Raw genomic sequence first — 27,350 nt, forward strand, 5'->3', positions numbered from 1 at the left:
AATTTCAATAGTTTTGTGAGCTTTAGCCATCATACCCACAATAACAATGTTCATGGCGATCTGGTGTTTGGATGGATATAATTCCCTGTCCTGGACTTCTGACCTTTATATACAGCAGGGAGTGATATTATCTGTCTCTTAAGTGTTGATGTTCATCACTTATAGTAATTAAAAACAAAAAAATAACCCCATTCACAACTTTTGCATCTCCAAAAACGCTGAAAAAACAACATTCAAGGTAAGCATTCCGACACAAAATGTCCACTTCCCGTCTTTGTGCCTCAGCCTGCATATTTGTATGAAACTGGATTGCAGCAGTCAGCCAAAAGACAACATCAATCAGTCCGAGTAGCACAATGTAGGCCTTCTGTGTTGACGTCCCACTTAGTCTCATAACTTGAAGGCCACATCAAAGCGTTCAACGACAAAGTCAATTAGGAAACTATTGTTAACATTCCTCTGAACAAACTCTAATCTAATATGATCACATTACTATGATTTTAAACTTATATTTGCAGTTTGATTAAATTTTCTAATAACTGTTGCAGTCATACTTTAGTTTTTAATCGCTAAAATCTAAAAAGGTGTAAATTATGGATTTTTTTATACTTTGAAGAGAATATTCTTATTGCTTTTGTCATAGACGTTTTTTAAACATACATTCACTAATAAATGAGAATGTGAGGGTACATGAAAAAAATAAAGGAGCGATGCTGTGCCATGACATAAAATGAAGCAAACAAAGGAAACAAAGGTATTTAGATACAAAAGTCAAACAGACACTATGCACACATGCAGTAGCTGGCATGCTGCCACACACACAAATTACTGATGTTGCTAAGTCCATGCAGGCTCCATCAGTCGGTGGGCGATGCAGGGAGGTCCTCCGCTCTCTGTTGTTGCTGTGTCTGGTCCCTTGTTAGAGAATTGATGACACTGTCTTTGAAAACAAACAAGGCGGGAAGCTAAAAAGGTGGTCACTCACCACAGTTCTGTGACCCAGAGACACAGGGGCCGCAGCAACATGTGAGCAGCATGAATCCCCCCTCCAGCTACCCCTCATTCCCAGGAATGCGCAGCGCTGTGTGAGCACACGCTCTTGTTTGTGTTTCGGTGACACCACAGCTGGAATGTGAGTGTCTTGTGCCTGAATGTTTGCCTTTGTGTGTTTTTTAGTGTCGTACTCCGTCATTGCAACAGTGACTTAAAACCCCAAACCCTATTGGTTTTGTTCTTTCTTTTCACTAATATTTTGTTTTCCTCTGTGGCGCAGAGAGGAATGTTGCACAGAGGGCACCTCTGAGTGTTTGACCGAGTGACTCAGTGATTTAGATTTGAAAGACTCTCTCCCCGTGGGCACTGTCATGCCACGGGATACTCCTGTCACTCCCTGCTCTGGCTCACACTTCACATCACAGCTCAGCCCGTGGCCCTGAGGCCTCCTGAGAGCGTACACAGCAAACCCCGCTGCTAGTCCCTAAGTCTTGTTCTGGAAGCTCAAATCCCATAATTGCAGGGTTTGTCAACCCTGCTAACATAGAAGACAACCTCACCTGGTTGTAAAGAATAAACACATCTACTGTTAAAATGTAGCTAAGAGATGAGTTAGGGGGTGTCGGCTGTGTAGAAAGTGAGTCGGCTACTATTTAAAGATAAAAAGAGAGAGAAAATAGTGACTGTGTTGTTTGACAACCAGTACTGGGGTTATTTGCACATCTTTTGTTGGTATGCTTTGCCATGGGTTTGTAAGACTTAAATCATATTAGTGGTCTTGATTACATGGATGGTGACATTAATATATATATAAAAATAAAAATAATTATAAAATAATATTACTAATGTCCAGAAAAACCTCTGAATTTAAAATAGAATTCTGAGATGTCAGAGAACTTTCTGCTTTTTAGATCATTCATCACATTTTAATATCAACATATTAGCTCCACCCAAGAGGGTAGTAAAGTTTTCTTACTGGGTAACACTACTGCTCAGCAAGACACAAAGGGACAACCTGTTCTCACTGGACATAGAAAAGCAATAGAAGAGCATCCAGGGTGGGGAACCATATTAGCACCATTGGGCTCAAGTTCAGATGAATGGCAGTAAGGGATTCATTCCATTCACTCTCATAATGATAAGAGATGTGCTTTAAAAGTTTAAGCTTTCCTTTGAAAGTTAGGGATCATGCTTCTCCTTGTCAGTCATTTGGTGAATTCCTTTGCAAATTCCCAGAGGGCTGAAAATTAAGAATATACACTATCTGCTTTCTCTGAAACATCTTATTCACATTAATCATTTATTTGTTGATTATGTGTCCCTTCTTCCATATCTGATCTGGCCTAGTGGTGCTTTCAAATGGATAATGTGGGAACAAGTTTTGTTCTCTTCCTGTCTGAACTGTGCTGCAATACCATTCTGCTCACAGCTGACCTGTGGCCAGTTCTCCAAATTCCCTGATTGTTTAGGATAAATCACATTATATAAAGGAACTGTATGTAAATGAAACTAAAATTACACCTTGCACCCTTTTACTCACTCTGACTCGTTCTGTTCTCCTTGTTCTTTATCTCATTTTTCCCGCTTGTTTTGAGTCTGGGAGTTGTCCTGATGACTAAGAAGTCAAGTATTTACGTTTGTGAAACATATGTTTGTCGCAATTTTGATTGCAATGTTGCTTAGTCACTGTGCAAAAATCCCCATAGCTCATTGAGAACCAGTTAAAAAGAGTTCAGTATTGAAATCCGAATTGGATTTCTGTCTGACCTTCATTTATCAACCACTTCAGCTCCTGCAGGCAGCTGTGGGGAGAAAACAGGAGAGCCAGTTTGTTTACATCATATCTCAGCCAAGGCCCTCAGGACAAAACGGATGAGGATACTTGCACACTGAAACAGAATTATGTGCAGTTGCTCACTCACCATATACAGCCAGACCATGCGGTTAACTACGTCTGTTCAGCTTGAGAAGTACCTGACATTTATGATGGGGGGTCTGGTCTCTCCTTCTGAAAAACGCTAAGCCATCTCACATAACCTTTGCCCCTCAAGATAAGTTATTTTTGTCTAAACATTGAAACATCTGTGCAGGACTTGTCTTAATAAAGTGTTTATATCCTTTGAACATTTTCATATTTCGTCACATTTTGTCTCAATTTATCACAATGAAAACTTCAGAAACTTCATTGTCTGGCTCAGATGACAACAAAATGCAAGTTTTTCACATATGCAAAATGGTACATAACGGAGAAAACATTTTTTCTGCACACTTTACAATCATACACTACGTTGAGTAAAAATTCCACTAGAATTTTATGCAATAGGGGGTTGTGGTTGAGGCCAGCATTCAAGGAGTTTTCTAGCTCCTTTCATTATTTACTACAATTCAGTTTTAATGTCCTGAAACAAAGTCCACAAGGTTCTATCACCACCTTGTGGTAGCAAATTTTATTGCAATAACAACGTGAACCACAAGGATTTGTATTTAGAATTGTCAGTCATGACTCGGAGGCGTTCATTGGTTAACAAATAACTGTGCGGGCGTTCCTTTTTCGAACTTTAACCTGGCAAAAACCACTGACGAAATGTTCATGGCGAAGTCCTATTGGTTAATCCACTCACACCCACTGTGACGCTACTGAAAGCCGAGTTGAAGTTGAGAGTCATCTTACATAGCTTGCTGCTCAGGTGACAACTTCCCTGCTGCTCCAGCCGTCTTTAAAAGAAGATATGTCGGTGTTTTGCGACGTGCAGCAAGCAGCCCCAGTTGCTGTCTTTAAACTTACGCAGGACTTCAATAACGACCAGTTTCCAAACAAGGTGAACCTCGGAGTGGGAGGTAAGATGTGTGCTGTTAAGCGTTAACCATGGTAACGGTCACTAGGGGCATCTGGAGCTGCTACAAGGTATAATGATGAGGCGTTACACTGAATTCTGATACCTAAAATTATGTCACCTGTTCAGGGACATCGTCTGTAAGTGGGGCAGGGCATGACATTAATTTAATAAAAAAAAAAAAAAAAAAAATATTTAGTACATAAATATTTAACGCAGCTCTTACAATATAGCAGTCAGAATGCATTTTACTGCTAAATGTTTTATAGTATAACTTTGAGAAATCTTGATAGAAAAAAAATAATAAAATGCGATTTGAAGCGTCTACGAATGTCCTACAATATCAGATCAGCAATAATAAACCCAAGAGGATAAGCTTGGTATATGATTAATCAAACCCATTGTGTTCAAGCAGCCTATTTAGGGAATCATAATTCTCCTTTAAATGAGTAGTGTGAGAAACATTGTGTGGCTTTGTCATGGCAGGAGAAGGCCAGCCTAGTCTCATGATTAGTACCGGAGGCTGAGGTCATAATCCCCATCCCGTGCAAGACGCACAATGCTACAGATGGTCAAAAGCTACTGCGCAGCTGGTAAATGTAGGCCACACAGTGTCTGGTGCCACATGCAGGAGGAGGTATTTGCAGAGCTGAAGAAAGTAGTCAACCAAGGTTAAAACAAAACTGAAAATAAATAAATCAACTAAAACATTGAATTTGGAATTTCAGCAGCTTTTATTTACTTATTTTATTATCAAGTCATTGTATAAAACGAGAAAAAAAAACCCTCAACATGTTGGAGTTGGTGTAAGCTGATGATCTCTGTTCCTGGGATAAAGAGGTTATTACATGTTACACTCCTTATCAGGTGTTTGCTCATACTTTACCTGGCAAAAAACACACAAGAGATGAAAGTACAAACACGAGAGGGCGTCTTGGAACAGATATGGGCTGGGATCAGCTTTGTTCTGCTGTGCAGGACAGCATGCATGAAGCTGTTCAGGTTTTGTTATTTGTACTAACTAAAAATCATCAATTCCTTTATGCTGAATTCCAGTTAACCCGTTAAAACAGTAGTATGTTAATTTAAAGTAATATCATTGGATATGTGTGGATATTGCTTAGTCTGGTTAGAGCAATACGGATTTATTTCTTACAAATTTCAAAGACATAAAGTCCCACAAGAAAATCCTCTTTTTCAAGCTTTTACATAAAAACTCAACAAAGTAATTGGTCAACTCTCAATGTAGGTTTTTGTTTTTCATCGAACAAATTAATTGTAAATTGTAACTTTACTAGAAGCCCGATGAGTTTAAATTATGTAAGTTTACATTATGTACTATTTGAAATATTTTATCAGGAAACATAATTATGTTTCTGTTACCTGCATGGTTTTAATCACCTTTCGCTGAAAAAAAAAAGAACCCAGTCAAAATGAATACATACATAAAGTGAATCTAATGAAGCATAAAAATTGTAAGTATTTTCCTGTCTATTCTGGTTTGTTTTGAATTGTTTTTTGGGGTGGGGTTGGGGAGAATTGCGTAAGAGATTTTGTTCATTTCTATAACAGCCGTTTTGAGTGTAGCTGAAAAAGAATAAATTTTCTCTATTAATGCTGAAAGCCTGTGGTCGTAACTTCTGTTAGATTCTTCACTAAACTTAAAAAAATGAATAAGGTAAACTTGATACTCTATATAGGCTACACAATGTTGGTTGATGATGGAATGGTGGAAATTTTAAGTTCACATGCGTTTAATGTTCTAAAAAAATTTGACCTGCCCGTCAGTCATTTTGGGGGACATGTACAGATTCTATTCTATTCTTTTGTCAATTGATTAGTTCATCTGAAATAATGCTAAATGTCTTGGTGTCCCAAAGCATACAGGACCGATGAGGGCAAGCCATGGGTTTTACCGGTGGTGAAAAAGGTGGAGAAGCTTATCGTTCACGACGACAGGCTAAACCATGAGTACCTACCCATCCTGGGCCTCACTGAGTTCAGATCCTCCTCCTCCAAGATCGTACTGGGAGATGGCAGCCCTGCCATTCGGGAGGACAGGGTTTGTGTTGTAGAAATTAGTGTTTTTTTTTTTTTTTTTTTTGCAGTTTTCAATCTTTTCACATGTGGTTTGACGGTCTCCTACTATTTTGATCAGGTGGGCGGTGTCCAGTGTCTCGGTGGTACCGGTGCATTGAAGATTGGCGCAGAGTTCTTGAGACGGTTCTACAACGGGAACAACAACACTAAAACACCCGTCTACGTGTCCGCACCTACTTGGGGTATGTCTGCATATGCTGACATATGAACAATAAAGGATCAGACATTAAAGTGAGGACTGGCGTTGAAGACAAGCCCCTTATTTGCAGAATCTGATTGGCTTGCAGATCTGTACTCTGAGAATTACTAATGTCCTACTGCTATTGACTCTTATCAGTGGTCTGTTGCTAGTGAGTAACACCAATAAACCAATCTTCTTTTATCTACAGGAAGCTTTGGCAATAAAAAAGATCTTGTGGTGTAAAGCCTGTTCTTACGGTTTGTTCCAGAAAATCACAACGCCGTGTTCAACAGTGCTGGTTTTGAGGATGTGCGCCCATACAAATACTGGGACGCAGAGAAGAGAGGTCTCGATTTGTCAGGTTTCCTCAGGGACTTGGAGGCAAGCACTTAAATATTACTAAACTTAGATTCAAGGTTGTTGTATTTAATATGAGTTTGCATGGCTGTCTTTCTCTGCAGAGTTGTCCAGAGCGCTCCATCTTCGTCCTACATGCTTGTGCCCATAATCCCACTGGAACGGACCCCACACAGGAGCAATGGAAGCAAATAGCTGAAGTCATGATGGTATAATGCTTTAGAAATACACATAATCAGTGCATTGTTTATCCAGTACCACTCAGTGAACTGTCATTTTCACATCATATTGGGTAATAATTTGTGTTTTTCTACCCAGAGGCGAAAAGTATTTGCGTTCTTTGACTCGGCCTATCAGGGATTTGCCTCGGGTAACCTTGACAAAGACGCTTGGGCTGTCCGCTACTTTGTCTCCATGGGGATTGAAATGTTCTGTGCTCAGTCTTTCTCAAAGAACTTCGGACTCTATAGTAGGTAACCAGTCAGCACACAGAAAAAGGTCGCACAAAGTAAGAAGAGTAGTTGTAAAAAAAAATCTCATGTACTATTTGAAAAGTGAACTACAATGCTTTACAAAGGCATCCGTTCTTTCCCACATTTTGTCACACAGACGTATCGCTTTTTTATTGGGATTTTATGATTGATAAAAGCTGCGCATAATTGTGAAGGGAAAGGAAAAGTTTCCCAGGAACTCCATGTTTTATTGTGATGACAATGTGATCAGGTCTTGAGTTTTCCACAATACAGTATGTTTTTGCATGTAGGTCAAAATGTTAAATTTCTTCTCATCTGACCAGAAAACAGTCTTCCTCACATATCCTGTCTCATTCACAGCTTGTGGCAAACTATAAACAGGACTTCTTGTGGCTTTATTTTTCCATTTGACCATAAAGGCAAGATTAAGGTGTACGAAAGCTTTGGTATTCTGAAGTATTTTCTTCCAAAAACCCCAAAGCACCTTTCTGAAAGGCAGTTGCATTAGGTTATGGAAAATGTATCACAGTGATGTGACACTTGTTCTTTTTTTAAATGGTACTTCTGCTTACCTGTCAGATGAGCGTGTGGGTAACCTGACAATCGTGGCCCGGGATGCAGATAACCTGAAGAGAGTTCTCTCCCAGATGGAGAAGATTGTCAGGACCACCTGGTCCAACCCACCGTCTCAGGGCGCTCGCATTGTTGCAGTCACGCTTAACTCACCGGAGCTATTTTCTGAGTGGTCAGTGGAAAATCTCATATAATCATTTTCCAAGGCATTTCATTTCAATAGCCAATTAAGTTACGATTGAGTTTGGACTCTCCTGTTTTTACCATTCAGGAAGGACAATGTGAAGACAATGGCTGACAGAGTCTTACGGATGAGGGCTCAGCTTAAAGCCAAGCTCCAGGCTCTGGGAACTCCAGGGACCTGGGACCACATCACAGACCAGATCGGCATGTTCAGCTTCACAGGCCTCAACTGTGAGTTCAAGAACGCGCTTTCAACATTAAGAACAAAAGGCGAATGTACAGAAGCCTAAGAGGAAACTATAAACTTCCAACATTGTCATACCCATATAGGCTATGTAAAGAGGCAAGTGAATGTAATTTTCCTGCTTCTTTGCTTTTTTCTTCTGCAGCTAAACAAGTAGAATACATGGTGAAGGAGAAGCACATCTATTTAATGGCCAGTGGTCGCATCAACATGTGTGGTTTGACCAGCAAGAACATCGACTATGTAGCGGAGTCCATCCACGAGGCTGTTACTAAGGTGCAGTAGGATCATGTCACAACTCTCAGCCCTTCCAAAGATGGCAAATCTCTGTGGTTGTCCCAATGATTTTTTTTTTATCTGTAACAAAATGAGAATTTTCTTTCTGAATTTTAATTTACTATGTTTAAATAAGTTAAGCAACTCCTGAATAGGAATGCTACTGTGCAGATAGTTTTTGTCCTTTCATACAACAGACGTGTTATTATAAATCATGTTTTTTTTTTTTTTTCCTCGTGTTAATTTTATTGTTTTTATGTCATTTCTTGAACTTCCTTCTTCTCCAAGTGTAAAAAGGTTAAAGGACCTATTTAATTTATAATTCAGCTATTAAGAACGACTGATGAAAGATTATAGCTGGATGAAACTTCAACTATTGTTCTCAGGAATGTATTTCACTTTTAACTATGTAATTTATAAATACCCTGTGGAAGTATAACAATTTTCTTGTTTAAAACCTGTGTGTGTGTAGTATTTCTTTCTAGTTCCAGTCAGAACAAGCAGCATCGATCACTCTTGACGGGTGTCACAACTTCAGAGAAATGTGCGCTCGGTCCTGCAGGCTCTGTCTTGATATTTCCAATCCTGTCAGGTTTCTGCTGGTTATTGTTGACCCTTTTTAGCTCTGACTAGCTCTTGTGTAAGAGTTGTTGCTCGAGAAAAAAAAAAAAAGAACAAAAAGACAAAAAAAACAACTAATGATCAACCAGCCTGCTATCACATCTCTATGTACAGAACACTTACAAACAGACTGATAAGCAATTTAATTGAGGCTGAAAGTGTTGATTGGAAGGTTATTTCCAATAAAGACTTATGAGTATAATGTTTGTATTGTTTCTAAATCAGTTGATGAGGGTTATCTTTACAACCTTTCTGTAGATCATGTTAAAAATATTGCAACGTTTGCGTATCATAACAATTTAGGAAATTAAATTGATAATGCTAAACAACGGGAACAAAACAAACAATGCAGGAGTAATAGGTTAGTAAATTTATTAATATAATCTTTCATTTAGATCAAATGATATGTTTCTTCACATCTTCATATGGTCATTTGGATTTTACATAGCAAAACCTTTCTTTTTTTTAAAATTTTTTATCCAAAACATTTTTACCAGTCCCAACAAATCTATAAATTCTCTAAAAGCATTTTGCGCCACGTTCAAATCCTCTCTGTCTGAGTCAGCTGTCAGATCAGGACACTTTTACCCCTGAGTATCCTGCGCTTGCCAGATCACTCAGAGTTATCTGGCACTCAGCTTAGCTGTGCAGGATCCTTTGTACTTACACTGTCGTCCCGGGCAGAATGAATTAAATCAGGGAGTGTCTCCAAACATCGCCTGCGTTTGAAGAGGGTGAACAGGGGGGGGGCGTTGACTTGACGTCAGTGTGGATTCAATTGCTTCCGTCACTGAAATCTCTGCCTGTGCTCTGTTTGGCAGTGATCCTGGCACAATTTCAAAATACAGATCAGCAAATATCAAACCTAAATCTGCTCTTATTTTTTCATTATTGCAGTAACGTAGGATTATCTGAGTAAAGTTCACTGACATGTCTTTCAAACGACCTCTGTCCTCCTGTGCTTTATTATGGGCTCCTAAATGAGCCTTTTCATTAAAGTTTCTCTATTGTATGAAGGTATTTTGCGTTAAATGTTAGCCTGCAGTGTTTGTCAGACTTATAAAATCTACTTAGACTAACTGCAGACTTCACTTTCACAGGGAGGTTAGTTTCTTTTTACATTAGCATGCATAAGAGAAACAGGACCTTTGCAGGGTTACAGTACAAGGACCAGAAACAAACATGCAAATATACAGTCACTTCCAAATGTATTCATACCTCTTTGCCCATGCTTTGTCATGTCACAGAATTTAATATGATTTATTATTTTCTTCACAAAACAATTTTTCACTTTGCCATTGTGAAGTAAGAGGAAATTTGTCTTTCAATCTTTTTTTAAAAGAAATATATAGGGACAATAACAACCAGTTGCATTCAATCCCCTTTATTTTGACACTGCTAAATAAATCCAGTCTAACTACCGGTAATTCCCTTAATTGGTCACTATATACATTTAAAAAAAAACAAAGGAACATTCAGTCTGCACTTCTTTGAGTTGCACTATCAAATAAAATCTGAACAGGTTCTGGTTGTGACATATTAAACTACATTCAAGGGGTGTGAATACATTTGGTAGCACTGCAGCAGCTATCTGTCTGAATCCCCAGATCCAGAGATCCCTAAACCCTTTTAGCTTATTATGTAGCTGGTGTATACAGCTTTAGTGACTGGTACTGATAAAAACAATATTAATATCTGAAGCTCCCCTACATTAGGCTTTAAGCAGGTGATGAAATTCCCCAGACTCTATTTTACTGGATGCGATCAAGTCAGTAGAAAGTTGAGGATGTTTGTTGGGTAGAAGTATTGCAGTTGTGCCCATTTGGCCACTTGTTGACAGACGGGAATGTTTTGACGGGAAAAGTGGATATAGTGTTTATGTAGAAAAAGCATTTCAGTTAGAAGATAGCATCTAGAAAAGGATGTAATGTGCTCATGAATCTGGGCAATTAAAGCTTTTTTTTTTATGACTTGCATTGTTATTTTCGTATCACATACACTGGCAATGTTGACACTTTCGTATAGATATAAACTAAAGAAACTTTGCTCTCTTTTTTCAACTTTTACCTCATTTCTTTACAATAAGACTGGCAATTTTATGGCTTTTAAAGAAGCTATGTGAAAATTGTGCTCCTGTTTGGTGGCCTTTTCTATTTCGCCTTGTGTTGTCAGTTGTGCTGGCAGTAGTCGGGCCCCTATTTGGCAACATCATAGGCTTCTTTCGCAGACATTTTCTAGAATGTGAAAACTACCACACAGTATCAATAATAATGAAAAAATAATTACCAAACACTTTTTTTGTTTGTTCAAGTAAACCCTGTTTCATACTTTGATGTTTTGGTATTTCAGTATAAGGTATTTTGTTCAACATTGTAAATATATCCACCATTAAAAGGTAGTATGGAGAAGATTTGCACCAAGAAAGTGGATAAGACTGAATGAAGCCCATGCAGTCTGCTGAAGGATTTCACTTGTCAGATGTGTTGTTAAAGTAAGTCCTGTCAAGTTCTTTTTTTTTTCAGGCAAAGAGGGCAGAATGTATCCATGGGGTCCTGAGGATTTATAAGTTGGTGAAGAAGAGTTGAACAAGTTCAAATAAATTTTAGGTACACAGGGTGTCCAGGGAATATCAAGAGGAAGGGTGTGCATGATTTATCCCTCCTCCTTAATTTTGCTGCACTAGCTTGTTACCGATGGCTGCTCTGACCCCTCCTCCTCCTCCAAACTCTTTTCTCCTTCTCGAGACTTTTTCCTCCTCTTGTTACCTAGAAACAGAGGAGAACATGGTAATCTGGGACTGCGGGTTGACATACATGTATTCTCCAGATGCCACAGCTGAGATTAAGCATAATATTCCGTTTTTGATATCTGACACAAACTGGTGTAAACTCAGTCGACGCCAAAGATGATTAAATTATTTTAGAAAAATGAGTCGCAAATCTGTGCCAGCAAGAACAGCTGCATTTGGAGGAGCTGCTCGACAGGAAGCAGTGGGCTGCTTTACAGGGACACCACATGTAATCTGTTGCTAGGAGACGCTCGGGACTATTGCTGCGGCTGACAGAAAAGTTCAGGCACATCTGACAGCGTGTGTGGGTGAGCTGTGGCACTGGTGCTCATGACAAACCGCTCACTCACTCAGTTTACGCAGGAGCTTCTTTCCTATGTTCTCCTCTGAGCTGGACAGGGACAGAGAGCTGATGAACGGTGAGGTGGACGGCTCTGTAGGCACATCTGTAACAAACATGAAAGGTTTCTTCATTAATGAAATCTGACACAGGTGGGAAAAAAATGCTCAAAATTACTTTAACTTATAGGAATAGACGTGTAGTACTTGGTATGAGTATTACACGTACCATGTATTAGTGGAAGTAGCTGTACTTCCTCTACTAATGTTGTTAAACATTCTTTATTAAAACACAAGGGTAAGGCTTGTAATACAGTTTTAAAAAATGGTATCAGACCCTGAAGTGGTTAACTGAACTTATATACCTCATTTCAACAATGCTGACTAATAGACTATTATATTTTTAAGATGCAGTCACAAATCTGCAGGTCAGTTTGGAATTTATTCTTGAGTTTCTTGCTCAATGATACACCAAAATGGTGGCAGAGGAACCTGGAATAACACCAACAACACCACAGTTATGTAGACCTTTCCCATTGAACAACAGCCAATACTAAATTGTAGAAGCATAAACAAGAAAATTTCTCAAGAGCAATTTTTTTGGGGGGAGGGTCGGCGAGGTTCCATTGAAATGTAACGTAAAATGTGGTTTAAAAACTTTTTAAACTTCACATTCAAGCTGCAGGACCAAAAATCACTAGTAATGCACATCAAACATGTATTATTCTCAGTAAGCAGCCTGCAGAGAAGTAAAACTAAAATTTAAAGGTTGCTTAGATGAGTTTTGTTCAGTCTGACTAATCTCTGCTAAACCTTTACAAAAATGTAAGGTTCTAAATACAAAGGCTTTAATGAGCAACTCCTCATAATAAAATTCCTCATTAACATTGATTTATATAAATGGCTCCCAATACAAGTTATGACCTATTTAAATTATAACTTGTTAAGTTGCTTTATTTTTAAGTCTGTTTTAGTTTTGGCATGTCCTGGGTGACTGAAAACAATTGGATAGAAATGAATATCTGGGGAATATCATAGTTTCAAGGTAACACTTAAAGCACGAGTTTATATAGAAAAATATTAAAATTTTATTTTGTGGTTTTAAAGGCTCTACGTTGAAGACAGTGATAAATAAAGGAATAACTTTTTGTCAATTTCTATCTGTTCTTGGCTCCCACACACAGAACTGGGACCACTTGCTCAGCCCCTCCCATGTTTCAAACTCTTCTAATTTAACTAAAAGTTAAAGAGTTAAATATGAATGAGATGTTTGCTACCTCTAACAAAACAGCCTAAGACTATGACTTAGCAGTTATGCTAATAAGGCAGCTTATCATGATTCAGTCAAAATAATGAAATAAACTGCAGTCTGGTTTTTATTGTTAATGTGTTTTTTCCTACTGAGCAGTGAAAGTAAATAAAATGTTTACATTTTTTGCTGTAAGTATTTACTTACTAGAGGGGTTTTTATTTGTGACGCAGTCACAGCTAACAGCTAGCTCCTCCTACACTTTGGACTGAACCATTGTTCTAATAATGGATGGGGGGGCTAAAAATTAATTCTTTTTTTTTTCTGAGATAAATGGCAGATTTATTTCGGTTTTTGTTTCTTTTGCCTTTTCATATTGATATCATTTAAATGCAAATGTTTCTTCAAATGTTTTTTTTTTGTTGTTGTTTTTTTTTAACTAATTGATTCTTCTTTGGCATGATCCAGAGATTACTCGATTACTAAAATAATAACTTACAACAGCCCTAGAGCTAACTGGTCTTAAATGTAAATTTTTTGTGTATTTAATTGCACTGACTGAGACATTTCAAAGATAAAGCACAACCAATGCTATTATACCCTCACTCAACCTAAAAATCATGGGCTTCAAAATAAGCCATTTATACATACAGATTTTGAAAAGCAGCCTCAAAGGGTCAGCAGCCTGCTCACCATTGTCAGCAGAACTTTCCGGTCGGTCTTCGTGGATGTAAGGAATCTCATCCATGCGAAGGAACACTGTATCATTTGGACTCCTCTGCCCATCAGATTTACTGCCTGTTTGGAGGGAAAATAGTTCAATAAAAGAGATGCCAATAAACCTGCAGGTCATTTTAGACTCTGCCTGTAGAGGGAGGTAAAGAACCTACCATTTATCATTTAATGTGCTTTTAGACAGTCCAGTGAAATATTAAATATAAGAGCAAAAGATTTAGGATTAGAGACTAAAATTTTTATTAAAGAGAGATAGGGTTAGGCCTGATGAGACTAAATTAAAACATCTGGGCCACAATTCCAAAAAGAATTGTCCAGCTTGAAAACAAACTAAGATTTGTAGAAACTAATTGTTCTTATAAACTAGGAATCAATTGCATCACTGTATACATGAGCTTTTTTTAAAAAAGGCAAAATATATGTAGATTAATATATTTTTGTCTTTTCGCAACTGTTTGTACTTTTTCTTTCTGGTTTAGGTTGGTATTGTTATTTTAATGTATTTCTTACTCATAGTGCAATATTTTCTACTTTGCTCCTCTATTTTCCCTTAAGACGCTGAATTGAATATGAATAGGCCTTGCCTAAAAATATATTAAAAAGTAATGACTTCTGGACTAACATAACTCCAGTGCACTTTTATGGAGTTAATTACCTCCATATCTTTTTTTTTTGTTTGAGTTGAATTATTGCAACGGAAGCAGGTGAGGAACTCACGAACAATGCGGTTTCTCTCGTTGAGCTGGGAGGTGCTGTGAAGGCCACCGTAGGGATGGAGGTGTGCAAAGCGCCCTAGCCCCAGTCGAGTGTGTGTGCTCATTAGTGGGAGCGCAATGCTGTTTGAGCGAGCCTCTGGGCCTGGGGGTCTCCCTTTAATGTCAGGATCCACAACATCGGGGGTCTGAGGAGTGCTGTCCATCCGGGTGGCTGTCAGTGCATTCTGGTAATGGTTCTTGCTGATCTGTGCCATGTAGAGGACAACTATTATCATTATGTTTGCATGCATGGCTGCCTTTACATACTCTCAAGCCAAGCCATTGACTGAAATCAGGACCATATTTCCAGATTGGGTTAAAAGAGAGGGCATATCCGCCACATGAAGCCAATATAGTCCTGCTTGAAATGGAGCTCAATTATCCTTGGTGATTAGGGGTAAGAGGCTATGGGGAGGAAAGACTGAGGGACAGGATGTCTGCGTTAAGTCAAAATCCACGATTAGAACGTATCAAAGGCAAATACTGCAGGAGGGAAGCAGTGCACATTATTCAAAATTTGGAGGAGCTTAAAAATGTGGTTTCTTGCTCACAATCCTAAGTTATTACCCTTAATGTACAGGAAATTAGACATTTAATTGAGGATATAATGAAGGGAAAATTGAGGTTTATTTTAGTGAATAGTAATAATGTTTATTTTCTTGTGTTTCTGTGTTTTGTTTAAAGCCCTTGAACCTTGATGATCTGCAGGTCTGTGAGTTGTCGCACTGAGTAGTCTGGTAAATAGGCCCCTCCGCCCGGTGTGAGCTGCCCCATGCTGCCCCCGCTCAGTAACGAGTCCAACTGGTTCATGCCGCTGCTTCGAGAGCTGTATCTGTGGGCTGCAAAGAAATGCAGACGATATACATATAAACCGTGTCTTGTTTTCATGTTCTGACCTGAGTTTATGCACGAGCAACTCCAATCCATCCATTGATTATCCCTGGCATCGTACACCCTTGACACATAGCCAGTTCATCGCAGGGCAATGAAATGAGAATTTTAAAATAATTTAGAGATATATATATTCATATTTCTAGGCCCTTCTCTTGGTATTTGTCAGTATCTTTCAGAGCACTGACACTGCCAGTCTGTCTACCAAAAATATTCAAACTCTCAACATATTCATCCTTCCAAAGCACATTGCCATACTTTAAGGAAAAACACTCCCACAAAATGATACTGCTACCAACGTTTTTGTAGATTTCTATTTCAGATTGGATTACCTGACTGATTTTTGAATTTAGCAGCTATGTATCCTAGTCATTGGAAACATTTCGTCAAGTTCGTTGCAAGGAAGTGAGTCAGTCAAGCAAACACAAGAAAAACCGAAGATGCGTCTCTGGATATTATCCACCAGCATGTGCTTAAGTGAGAAGTTTTTAACGCATAATCTCCTAAAATAGGACTTTTTAATATTTAGTAGGAGCTTACAAATAGTATTAGGCACAACTTGAGGATCAGACATTTAAAATGAGCTCAAAACCTCCACAAGAGATCAGAGGGAGAGTGTCTGTATGGCAGGATTTCTGCTTGCTTCGCAGTCTTAGCTGGATTTCATATAATCTTCTGCAGGTCATGTCCTTCCACTGGGAAATTCTCTAAAAACACTTCCCTTAATTACTTTCTTCCCACAGCTTCTGCTGCAGCTTCTGCAGCCTGACAGACGCTGGGTGGCATTAAGACAAGAAAAACATCCTCTGCTATTGCTGCAGTCTTTTGCCAAAGTCTGCTTTCTGCTGCTTTGTTATCACTGTGGCAGCATGTTCACTGGAACATGAAACTCACCAGTTGGCAGTGGTGGGATAAGCGCTGGCATGCCGTAGTAGGAAAAGGCTCCATTTTCGAACCGAAGAGCTTCCTTTCCTATCTCCACCTCCACCCGTCCCTGCATCAACAATCCATGTATATAGGTTAGGCCAACGCAGTTCGTTTTCATGTGGTGATGTTTTACATTCGTCAGCTAGCTGCGATAGCGGGGAAGTGAACGTCACCTGCAGAATGAGGATGAAGTAGTCAACTGGTTTGTTTCTCTGATAAAGATAGTGCTGAGGAGCGTGTTTGTTCTTGGGGTCAAACTTCAGCTCCTGCACGACACTCGGGTGTTTGATGAGGCGCAGCAGGATCTTGTCCGACAGGTGACACAACCTGAACGGCTCCACTTCTTCAAAGCAAATTCAGACAACCACACACATGTGAGAACCACACGAAAACAAGAGACAAATACTTGGTTTGAAGCATCTCCTCTTTTCTTGCTGCGTTAAATATTACCTGTGGCTAAGAAGCGGTGTGTGGCAAGCAGCAGCTGGGGAGAAATCTTCACTTTCAGCTCATTTTCTCCTAGCTTGAAGATAGAGAAATCCTTTTGCTTTCTCTCATGGTGGGACACTCGTCTCTTGGTCCGATTGTCAGCTACGAATCATAAATTAGTAGCATGTTTCAAAAAGAACACAGCCTATGTTGCACATTTATCAAGAGGCATGAGCACTTACACAAAGCACTGCAAGAAAAACTGCATAACATTTACATATGTTGCTTCTAAAAGCAGGAGTATTTTGATGCTTCAGTTGTAGAAGCATTTTTCATGGTAGCAGCAGTGAAGCCTGGATCAGATATGAATTGAAGTGTGTTTGGCATTTAAAGGCCTCACTGTCAAGAGCTTTTCCAGCCAATTAAAAATGAGCGGATTATGGGGCTTATCACTGAGCCGGGGTCATTTATTTGCACTAATTAATTATGTATCAGAAAGGAGCAGGAAAATTCAGGCAGGAGAGGATGGAGTCAATAATTTGATTAGCAAATTTAGGGGTTTGCTGTGGAGCAGTGGAGGGTACTGTTCATGCCATTGTTTCATGAATGCCCATGAAAGCAGTCTGCATTCCTACGTGATTTATTGTATAAACCTATTATATAAACGAAAGTGATTGTTACATCTGAACTCAGTGGTCTTCAGGAGCCTCAAGATACGTTTGTAAATATAGCCTATCTTGAACAGCCACTTTTACGAAACAGAAAGATATACTTACTGACCACTTTATTTTGTACACCAGTCAACAGCTTGTTGAAGGAAGCAGCAACGTAGCCAATCACATGGCTAAGTTGCTGAATTTGGACAACTAATATAAATGTGGTGATGACAATTGCTAAAGCTTGAATTGAGCATTAGAAAGGGGAAGAAAAGGTGTTCAAGAGATAAATATGCATTAAATATGGCACAATTTTATATGCCAGAGGGCCTGGTCTGAGTATTTCATCAACTGCTGATCTACTGAGAGTTTTACACACAACCCTCTTTTTGATTTTCAAATAATGGTTTGAAAAAAGAACATTGCCAGTTAGCAGCAGTTGTGAGGACAAAAAACATTTTGTGCTGCCTGAGTTTTAGGAAAATGGACAGACTGGTTTGAGATGATAAAGTTTGCAACAGCAACTACAACCAAGGTGGGCAAAACATTTTTTTCTTAAAAATTTCCATACAGCATTTCATACAACTTGACGTAAATGGGATACAGCAGATGAAGAGCAACCCATGTTCCACTCCTGTCAGCTAAGAAAGGTCAACGAGTGTCTGTTTCTGCTGCAATTATCTGATGGCATCGCCAGAACTTTGTTTAGACACCACAACCTGCCTGAATATTGTTGCTGACCTTGTCCATTTCTTTGTGACCACATCTTCTGAGAGTTACTTTTAGCAAGATGATACACCTCGTCATACAGCTGTCATTTTGAATTGGCTTTGTGAGCCAGACAATGAATCCTCTCTCCTCTGATGACTTCCACAGTTACCAGATTTCAATCTAATATTCTATTCATGACTTGGTGGAGTCGGAGGTGTGCAGATAACAAATCTGCAGCAGCGGCAACATGCTGTCTTGCCAACATAGACCAGAAACTTAAAAAGGATTTTGCCACCTGGTTGAATCTAATGTCACTAAGTTTTAAGGCAAACTTGGTCCAGCCTGTTACTAGTGAAGTGTATTTGATAAAAACGCGAGGGGGAATATTTTTTCCTATGAGAAGTGGGAACAACAAAACAGCACTGATAACATTGTAGTAGCTGTGAATCTGAAAGTGTTTTTCTACGTACTGTACAGGTCTGTCTCATCCACAATCTCAGACTTGATGATTTCTTCGATCACGTCCTCCAGCGTTACAATGCCCATCACTTCGTAGAAAGGGTCCCCCTCGCCTTCGCTGTTCACCCGCTGCACCACGGCCAGGTGAGACTTCCCTGCATTAGTCAAAACAAAAAAACAACTTCACTTTAGAAAGTGAAGCTGAGCTGAAAACTGCTCATGCAATGGGGATGGGGAGGCAACGTCACTGGATTAAAAATAGCTCTCAGTCAACAGCCTCCAACTGGTCAAGATGAAAATCAACACAGACTGTCGAGACAACAAGAGCATGTAAGAAGGGATCTGCTTTAGAGGTCGAGTTTTAAATAAATTCAGCACCAGGCCAGGGCTTACGTGTTCTCAGACTGGACAGGCGATCGGTCCGGAGACATTTTGGCAGTTTGTAAGACCTCAACCCCCTTACGTAAAATGCCGAGATTACACAATCCGACTGATGATGCCCACATCTGTCAAATTAACTGCCTTTGCTGCTGTCACCTCTGTGAACACAATGCATGGGTGCTGTGTGCACTCATGAGCAAACCTCCTATTCCAAACCCCCACTCACAACAAGCCTGCGAGACACAGTGACACAACTAGCCTGCAGCATCCCGGCATCTGCAAACCGAATGTGACAAGAACTCAATGTTGCCACAACCTTTGAACATCACAAAGAGAAAAGAAATCAGGACAAATGTTAAAGAGCCAACAATTTTTCATGATTTTTTTTTTTTTTTTTTAATATGCGGCTGCTTTAATGCAGATATTCAAACTTGTATGAGTTTTTCTTTAAAAAAAAGAAGAAAAAAAAAAAGAAAAGGCAGCTTGGTTACTACTAATGTTACCTAACCAAATTTACAACGTTATTTGGACACAGATTTCATGAAATAGCCTCCAGCCATACTTAGAAGCTCAAACTGCAGGAGACAGGCTGATGTAGGGGACCGCTGCCAGAGGATAAAATGAATGCTTTAATCCAGTCCTCAGGTTGACTGACAGGCAGCCATCTTCACACATCAGACTGTGGCTGTGTGAGATCAGCTGAGACAGCAAGGCTGCTCTCAGAGCTCTGGTCAGCGTGTCTGAAGAGCGCAGGTGATGCAGAGGAGGGTTTGTTCTCAGCAGCTGATGTTCCCAGGAACTGCATTACATCATTCACGTGTTACATAATACTCTAGCTGAGCGACACACACTCGGCATGCTCACGCACGCAGACACACATGCCCGGGGTGAAACTGGGTCCTCCGTGAATGTTCTTTTCACAAATGCTTCTGCTCCAGCAGTTTCCCAGACTCCTGCAGACTATTTTTTTTTTTAAATCATCTGTTCTTTTAGGTTGTGCTTTTTTTTTTTCTTTTGGATTAAATTTGCACTTAATGCACTTAACACCTATAAAGAAATGCAGATGCTTCAAAAGGTTTCTGGATGTGCAAATAAAACAACTTACAGAAAAAAATAAGTTAAAACAAAATTTTGTATATCTCTAAGTTGTATTTGATCTAACAGGGTTTCTGTTGTTTTATGTATTAAAATCATTCATGCTTGAAAAATGTCCTTATAAAAGTAACAGCAATACCACAGAAAAAGCTCAACCGAAAGTAAGTAAAATCTAATAATAATTTATGCACAGATGGTAACAGAAATATAAAATATATTTTAAAAAACACTGATATGTGTAAAATGGTCATTTTTCAAATATTTCTTGTTTCGAAATACAATTGTACATCTCAAATAAAATGTAAAATGCCTGTATTTTCAATAAATTTTTAATCCAATATTTCTTTCAGGAATTGTTTTTTACAGTTGTTTGTGTTTTTCTTAATTTGATGTTTACTTTAGTTGGTTAATATATATTTTTGGTAGGAATCCTTCTTGCTAACACATTTTGGAATCCAGTGTCTTTTATGAATACCTTTGTATTTAAATCATACATTAATGTTGTGCTGCTTTTTGCCCCCCTCAAACATTTTTTTAAAACTATTTTAAACTTTTAAATGGAAATTTTAGTGATTTAACAAATGCTTATTCCAAAAAACCAGTATAATTTTAAAGAATTGCTGGAAACTGAGTTATCTGATGCAATATTTTGAACGTACTTAGAGAGATCTCTTTTAATCTACTGTCATTAACTCTGAATTTAATGGGGATGGACTGTATATTGTATGTAACTCAATCTGAAGATGACTTATTGATTGAGATGGATTTATTGAGTAATTTAACCTGAATTCAAACTGAAATAGTTTCCATATAAATTGCACGGTGTTTCACCCCTAATCCATAAGCCTTTTCTCTGTTAGTAGTGTCAGGCTTACAAGTTTTAATGAAAGCAATCCCCCTAACTGGGCTGTTGGGGTCACTAAGGGGTCCTTTAGGGTCACATGAATCACTCCCCCAAGCCCACACTTCACCTGGTTCAAGGTTTCGTCAGCAGAAGTCTAGTTTCTTTTAAAGTAGTTAGGATATGAATTGAACCTGTTTGTAAATTGCCTTAATATGTCATCCGTTGAATGTTGGTTCTTGAATTGAGTTCAGCTTAAGTTTACATTATGTAGACATGTTTGAAATTGCAAAACATCTGACACAGATGTCAAAATCATTTAAAGTTCATTTAACTGTTACAGACACATTACATTCAGGACTAGTACAACTAACTCAACTGCATTCACTTATATTCAGCATCAAAAGTTATCCTATGTCAAACTGTGACGTTTATCAGAGAAAACGGAGAGTTGTTGTTTTCTGAGGAACAACCAAACACGCCCTCTTGGATATAAAAATTGTCCTTGTCTCATGATGGCATTGCTAAAGTTTTGAAGTTCTGGTGGCAACAAACTACCAGCAGTAGATGCAATGCTGATTTGCATCAAAATATACTTTGAATCTTTCAGAGTCATGCGTTTTCTTGTCTTTCTGTAGAGAACTATATAATTTACACATGATTGGCCTGATGATGCAGCCCAACCATCAAGACTTGTTTACATTTGAAATAGCTGCAGCGTTTAATGCAAACACCATAACCATGGCAAGGCAAGTTTATTTGCATTGACAAATTTAAACAAAACTCTCTCTTAAACAACACAGCTATCTTACTCGCAAAGTTTCAAGCTTTTATTAGGTGCCATTGTTTATGAATGCAGCCAAACTATATTTGTAACAATTTAATGTACTAAAGATTTAAACATGATGCAGATTCTGAAACTGAACACACCTAGTGCATACAGTGCTTAACCTGTGAATCTGAGAGGAAACAACAAAAAAAGGTTAACGTTTCTACAGACTTTTATTCATGCTGTTCTCACTTATGCTTTTTTAAATTGCTGATGACATTTTCATTCTCTGCTTGAAGCAACATCTCGACCCCTGCTCAGCGAGACTTCCTTACGGCTTCCAGCCAAGCTTCCTGAACAGCAGGAAGTGTTAATCCTTGAAAGAACAGAGAGAAGCTGGAGAGAAGAAGAGCAAGAGGTCGCAGCTGAATTTTTCATGAAGGATTTTAAAAGCACAGTGGGTTAAAATTTAAGCATATTATAGACATATAAAGGTGAATCTGGCCTTTGCCTTCCATAACTCTAACATTTGCACAACTTGAATCCTCACAGGTCGTGTGTCAACCAATGGGTCATCATGTAAATTTTGAGCTGACCTCTTGCCCTTCTAAGTGACAGACTGTCAAAACTGGATGGTGCCATCAATCAAAATGTTGAACTCTGTTAAACTAAAACAGACTTAAAGTGTAAGGCAAATGGTTTCATATCGTTTGAACTATTTTCAAATTACAACCACAGATTTTTATTGCATATTATTTTTGGTTTATGTGACAGACAGACTAACACAAAATAGTGCGTCACTATGCAGGAAGTGACATGCATGGTTTTCTAGCTTCCAAATAAAAAGCTGACATTGTATAATGAGCATGTACTTAGCTCCCATCAATCAACACTTTGTAGAAATATATTGAAATATATTGGAGTTAGTGTCTGCAGAGTTCAAAGAGCATCAATATTTTTGCAGGGCGCTTCAAAATTGTAATCTTTATATAACAGTTGTGCCTGTAGCTTCTCATCATCTAAATTAGATTTGATGCTGAAAGTCGAGCAGCATGAACTGTTTTCTCTTAAGCGCTGATTCTAAATGCTCAATGTTATTTTCAAGTCTGACTGGAGTCCTATGACATGTTTGCTTCAAAATGAACAGATGCTATCACTGTCAGAGGCAGCGTGTCACTATCAGTCAGCATTTAAATTTTTTTTGGGCAATGGATCTGAGTCACAGAAATACATTGAAATTATAGGACAGTGAAGTTTACATTTTAGTAAACTTCCTTTGGACTGTTGAAAATATGTTTCTGTTTGCTTTTGTTGCAGGCAAATGTTTCAAATCAGCACATTTTACTACCATACAAAGGAAATGTGAGTCAAGACAAAGTCCATAGCTGTGAAAGTCATAGCTTCATTTTTAAACAAAAGAAAGCTGTGGAAATCTAAATTGGACCTTTGAGAAAATTTAATCAGTTGTGCCATGCAACACCTGTCATCACGCATTTAGGTTGTCTATTTTCTATCAGTGAGTCTATTATATGACTGGGAAGGAATTTTGCTTCACTTGTCTTTGTAGAATTGTTTTAACTCAGCCACAATGGAGGTTTTCTGAGCATGAATGACTTGTATATGGTCATTCAGGTACATCTCAATCAGATTTATGTCCAAACTTTGCCTAAGGCACTCCAAGAAATAGACAAAAAAGAACTTGGGCTTCAGATAACATATTGATGGTTGGAGATTCTCCTTTTGTATGTTGTTATAGGATTCCATGTGGTAAGACATCTGGGTTCTGCTCAGACAAACAGCCCCAAACCATCACACTACTATCACCATGTTTGACTTTAGCAATAATGCTTTTTTTTCTTTTTAATAAGATACTATCTCTGCACCACTAGTAGGTTATGCTACCATTTGCAATGGCAAATGTAATTACCAAAAAGTTCCACTTCTGTCCTCTTATTCCACTAAATGTTTTCCCAAATGTCTTGTGGATCATCCAGTTTATTTTTGGCAAATGGTGAAATGATTCATTTTGGTCAGCACTGGTTTCGGCCATCGGCCATGGAAGCAGTTTTTTGTCCAGTTTCTTTCTTATTGTTGAATCATTAATTTTGACTGTTCATTAAAAATAGCTTGTCATTTAATTATGTTTACTAAGGCTATTTTTTGTCTGATATTAACATTTGTTTGATAATTATGAAAAATTAAGTGAAAGCAGAAACAAATTATGTACTCTTTACATAGCATTGTAGATGAGTGGAGCTTTTATTATTGTGAAAAGAGGACAACAAAAATGAGGAAAGCAGCAAGATGAGTTTCAGAGGGTTGTTTTGAGAAAATTACTTGTATCACTCATCAAATTCTTAAGACAACTCTATTATGGTTATTAGTATTTTCTAACCTCTGGCTGAACCATATCTGCATTCTCAAATTTCACATATGGCTTTCAGTGTTCTGGGGATCAAAGTGCTTTCCTGGCAGATCCACTTTAAACCAATGAACTGATGTATACATTTACTTCTGCGGGGAAAATGTAGTTTTTAACTGCATGTCACTTCAAAGCACATTTAACTCCTAGGTGGCAGAATGTCTCCCTGCTGCTCCAAACCATGTGGCGCCTCATGCACTTAACACTGATTTCTCACTCATAAGTCACGCAAGTTCTGGACATGTGAAAACACAAGACACAGAGGGAGGTTTGCAGAATAGTTCCACAGACAAGACCTCTTTCGGGGTTTAAAGTTGGGTTACCTCTCTTGAATTCCTCCAGCATCACGTCCAGCTTGGTGTCACTAAAGACGCAGTGCATGGGATGCTTGTAGAACTGCGTGATTGTTTTCAAGGGAGTGCAATCGTCCGGATCCACGAAGGCCAAGTCTTTCACGAAAAGGATGTCCACAATGTTGGACCTGTCGTTCTCATAGACCGGAATTCGGGTGAAGCCGCTCTGCATCACGTCAGACATGGTACAAAAGTCCAGGACCGCGTCTGATGATAGCATGTAGCAGTCTGTCAGAGGGGTCAAGACATCCTCCACGGTTTTGGTCCTCAGCTCCAGGGCTCCCTGGATGATGTTCAGCTCTTCCTTGACCAGATCATGATATGGATCCGTGACGCGCAGCATGGCCACCAGCTTCTCCCTGGTGTAAAAACTGCTGATTTCCTGGTGCAGCATGATGTCCAGGATCTTGGACACCGGGTATGCAATGGGGAAGAAAATTAGCATTAGCAAACGGGTGGCGCACAGAGTCTTGGAGGCGATGGCGAGGCTGTGCCTGGACGCAACGGAGTGGGGTAATATTTCTCCGATAAAGAAGATCCCCAAAGTGCAGGAGGTAGTCGAGAGTGCGGTCATTCCCAAAATCTGGCACATCCACACCACAAAACACGTATTTGTGAGGACGTTGCCCAGCACCACAGTGCAGAGGATGTAGTTCCCATGTTTACGCACGGATTCTATTTTCCGTGCGTATTTCTGCTCCTTTTCTGTGCCGCTGTTCTGCAGGACCCTCAGCTCCACGGGGTCAAGAGCCAACATGCTGATGTTCAGCCCGCTGCACAGGACAGATAGCGCTAATAAAAGCACAGAGACCCCCGCTTGGAGCCAAACATCTGGCTCTGGAGGTTTCTCCACCACAGCCAGCCAGAAGTCTTTGGTCCTGAAGTGTTTCCATTTCACTCCGTCAAACGCACACATGGAGTAGTATTTGATCACCTCATCTTTGCGTAAGTCTTTGGCCAGCAACTCAAGCAGGACAGAGTTGTGACTTGAGGTGGACCTGAAGGAGCCAAGCAGTTCTATATCGGAGCTCCGGGAGCTCTCCTCCTCACACGGGTCTCCCTTGGAGCGGAGTCCCCTCTCCGCATCCTTGCTGTCGCCGCTCGGCTCCTCTATGAAGGCGATCCACGGAGCTGCAGGTGCGGCGTCAGGTCTCCCGCTGATGTTCGCGCTGTTAGGATGCTCGGAGTAGTAAACCCTCAGCATGAAGCGAGCCCCCTCGGTCGCCCTCAAAATCCCGTCCTGCACGGACAGATCCCCGCTCTGAGTGTCTTCGGGGCGAACGCAAAGCAGCGCCACCGCCGGGGCTGGCAGAAAAGAGAGGGTCACGGTGAGAAAGATGAGGGAGAGCCGGCGCGGATGCAGGATGCAGCAGAGAGCATCCGCAGCATCCACAGCCATGGTGCTGAATGAACTGAAGGACGTGGGAGAAGTAGGTCACATGGTGTGCGGATGGGATGGATGGAGCAGCTGGTATGTTGCAGAGGGAGACAGAAGAGGGGGGGCGGGGGGGACTCAGAGTGGGGGGGGGGGGGGACTCAGAGTGTGGGGGGGGGGGAGGGGAAGCTGAAATAAAAATGACCAATTCTGACGTATGCTCGATTTGCTTTCTGCCGCTGTTCCAAAAATAGAAAGGGAAAAGCCCTGACATAAATAATGAACGTGATTCAGCACTTAGCCTGAAACTGAGCTGGGCTCAAAAGAACAAAAAAAAAAAAAAAATTGGTGCAGAATTTTAAGCAAGAATGCAAAGGCAAAAAAAAAAAAAAAAAAAAAAAATGTTGCAGCAACAAAGTATGTGTATTTAAAAATGCTGTCTTACACTGTAAACTACCCTTGCTGCAACCACTGGATGGCAGTATTTCTCCTTGTTTAGATTTGACCCGCTATCCAAAACACCGGATAAAATTTGCTTAGTAGAGTTCAAGTTCAAACTCAAGACATGTCTGATTTAAATCTAAGTGCTTTATGTGCTTGACACAAATCACTGTTTAAAATATGGAAAGTTTGCTCATAACGAATAAGGGCGAAGAAGGAAGAAACATTAATTTTGTATCCTGCAAGTTGATGACATTGTCAGAATTTTTAGAATTACTGCTTGGATGGCGAGCAGAAGAAGCGCAAATGCCAGGATCATAATTATTGATATATAACTTTAAAAAGAATACCAAACATACCAGTTTGAACGTATAAAAATAGTAGTATTCTTAGCAATTATTCAGTCAGATGCTGGCTTTATGTCGAACTTGTTCAGAGTATGTTTCAATGCTTGAATAGCCATGTAAATGTAACATATCCAAAAAGCAGTCGAATAAATAAATAAGTAAATAAATAAATAAAATGAATGATAAAAAACAATCTTACCTTTTTTTAAAAAACAAAAAGTCAACCCATTCTCCTCTACATCAAAATTGATCTGTTCTCTTCCTACCTCTCCCTCAACTCATAGCTCATACGCATAAGCAGCTCTATTTTCAAATATGCCAATGAACACAGTCATGAAAATACACACAATTAGATCATATAAATCAATTGAAGACGAGAACTACTTAAATATTCTCCTGTCTGCACTTTAAGAAAATCAAAACCGTGTTTAAAATTAAATGCTTTTTGGACTGGTTCTTTTGAAGAGGCTCTATCTCTGTAAGAATACAGGAAAACAAAAACATGTGGTTTGCTCGGAACCAACGCCGTTTATTATGAATATTATCGAGGTA

At 39.3% G+C, this 27,350-nt stretch overlaps 2 protein-coding genes and 1 long non-coding RNA gene across 3 annotated transcripts; 2 read left to right on the forward strand and 1 right to left on the reverse strand.

Moving 5' to 3' along the window:
* Nucleotides 1–3,437: 3,437 nt before the first annotated feature.
* Nucleotides 3,438–8,927, forward strand: got1 (glutamic-oxaloacetic transaminase 1, soluble). Its single transcript, XM_044136202.1, has 9 exons — nucleotides 3,438–3,831; nucleotides 5,708–5,889; nucleotides 5,986–6,109; nucleotides 6,377–6,489; nucleotides 6,570–6,674; nucleotides 6,784–6,934; nucleotides 7,518–7,683; nucleotides 7,783–7,925; nucleotides 8,084–8,927. Exons 1-9 carry the CDS (start codon nucleotides 3,723–3,725, stop codon nucleotides 8,221–8,223), a joined length of 1,233 nt encoding a protein of 410 aa, XP_043992137.1. The 5' UTR covers nucleotides 3,438–3,722; the 3' UTR covers nucleotides 8,224–8,927.
* Nucleotides 8,432–26,064, reverse strand: LOC122842392 (metal transporter CNNM1). Its single transcript, XM_044136200.1, has 10 exons — nucleotides 24,606–26,064; nucleotides 18,786–18,929; nucleotides 16,970–17,110; nucleotides 16,693–16,862; nucleotides 16,487–16,586; nucleotides 15,395–15,540; nucleotides 14,664–14,907; nucleotides 13,905–14,009; nucleotides 11,974–12,069; nucleotides 8,432–11,600 (listed from the first exon to the last, which is right to left on the reverse strand). The coding sequence occupies exons 1-10, from the start codon at nucleotides 26,032–26,034 to the stop codon at nucleotides 11,515–11,517; spliced, it is 2,661 nt and encodes an 886-aa protein (XP_043992135.1). The 5' UTR covers nucleotides 26,035–26,064; the 3' UTR covers nucleotides 8,432–11,514.
* On the forward strand, nucleotides 21,887–23,239 carry LOC122842395. Its single transcript, XR_006372544.1, has 4 exons — nucleotides 21,887–22,073; nucleotides 22,160–22,317; nucleotides 22,413–22,546; nucleotides 23,178–23,239. It is a non-coding gene; the product is annotated as an uncharacterized LOC122842395 (long non-coding RNA).
* Nucleotides 26,065–27,350: the final 1,286 nt, after the last annotated feature.

The sequence above is a fragment of the Gambusia affinis genome, linkage group LG13 (genome assembly GCF_019740435.1).
Source record: "Gambusia affinis linkage group LG13, SWU_Gaff_1.0, whole genome shotgun sequence".
NCBI lineage: Eukaryota > Metazoa > Chordata > Actinopteri > Cyprinodontiformes > Poeciliidae > Gambusia > Gambusia affinis.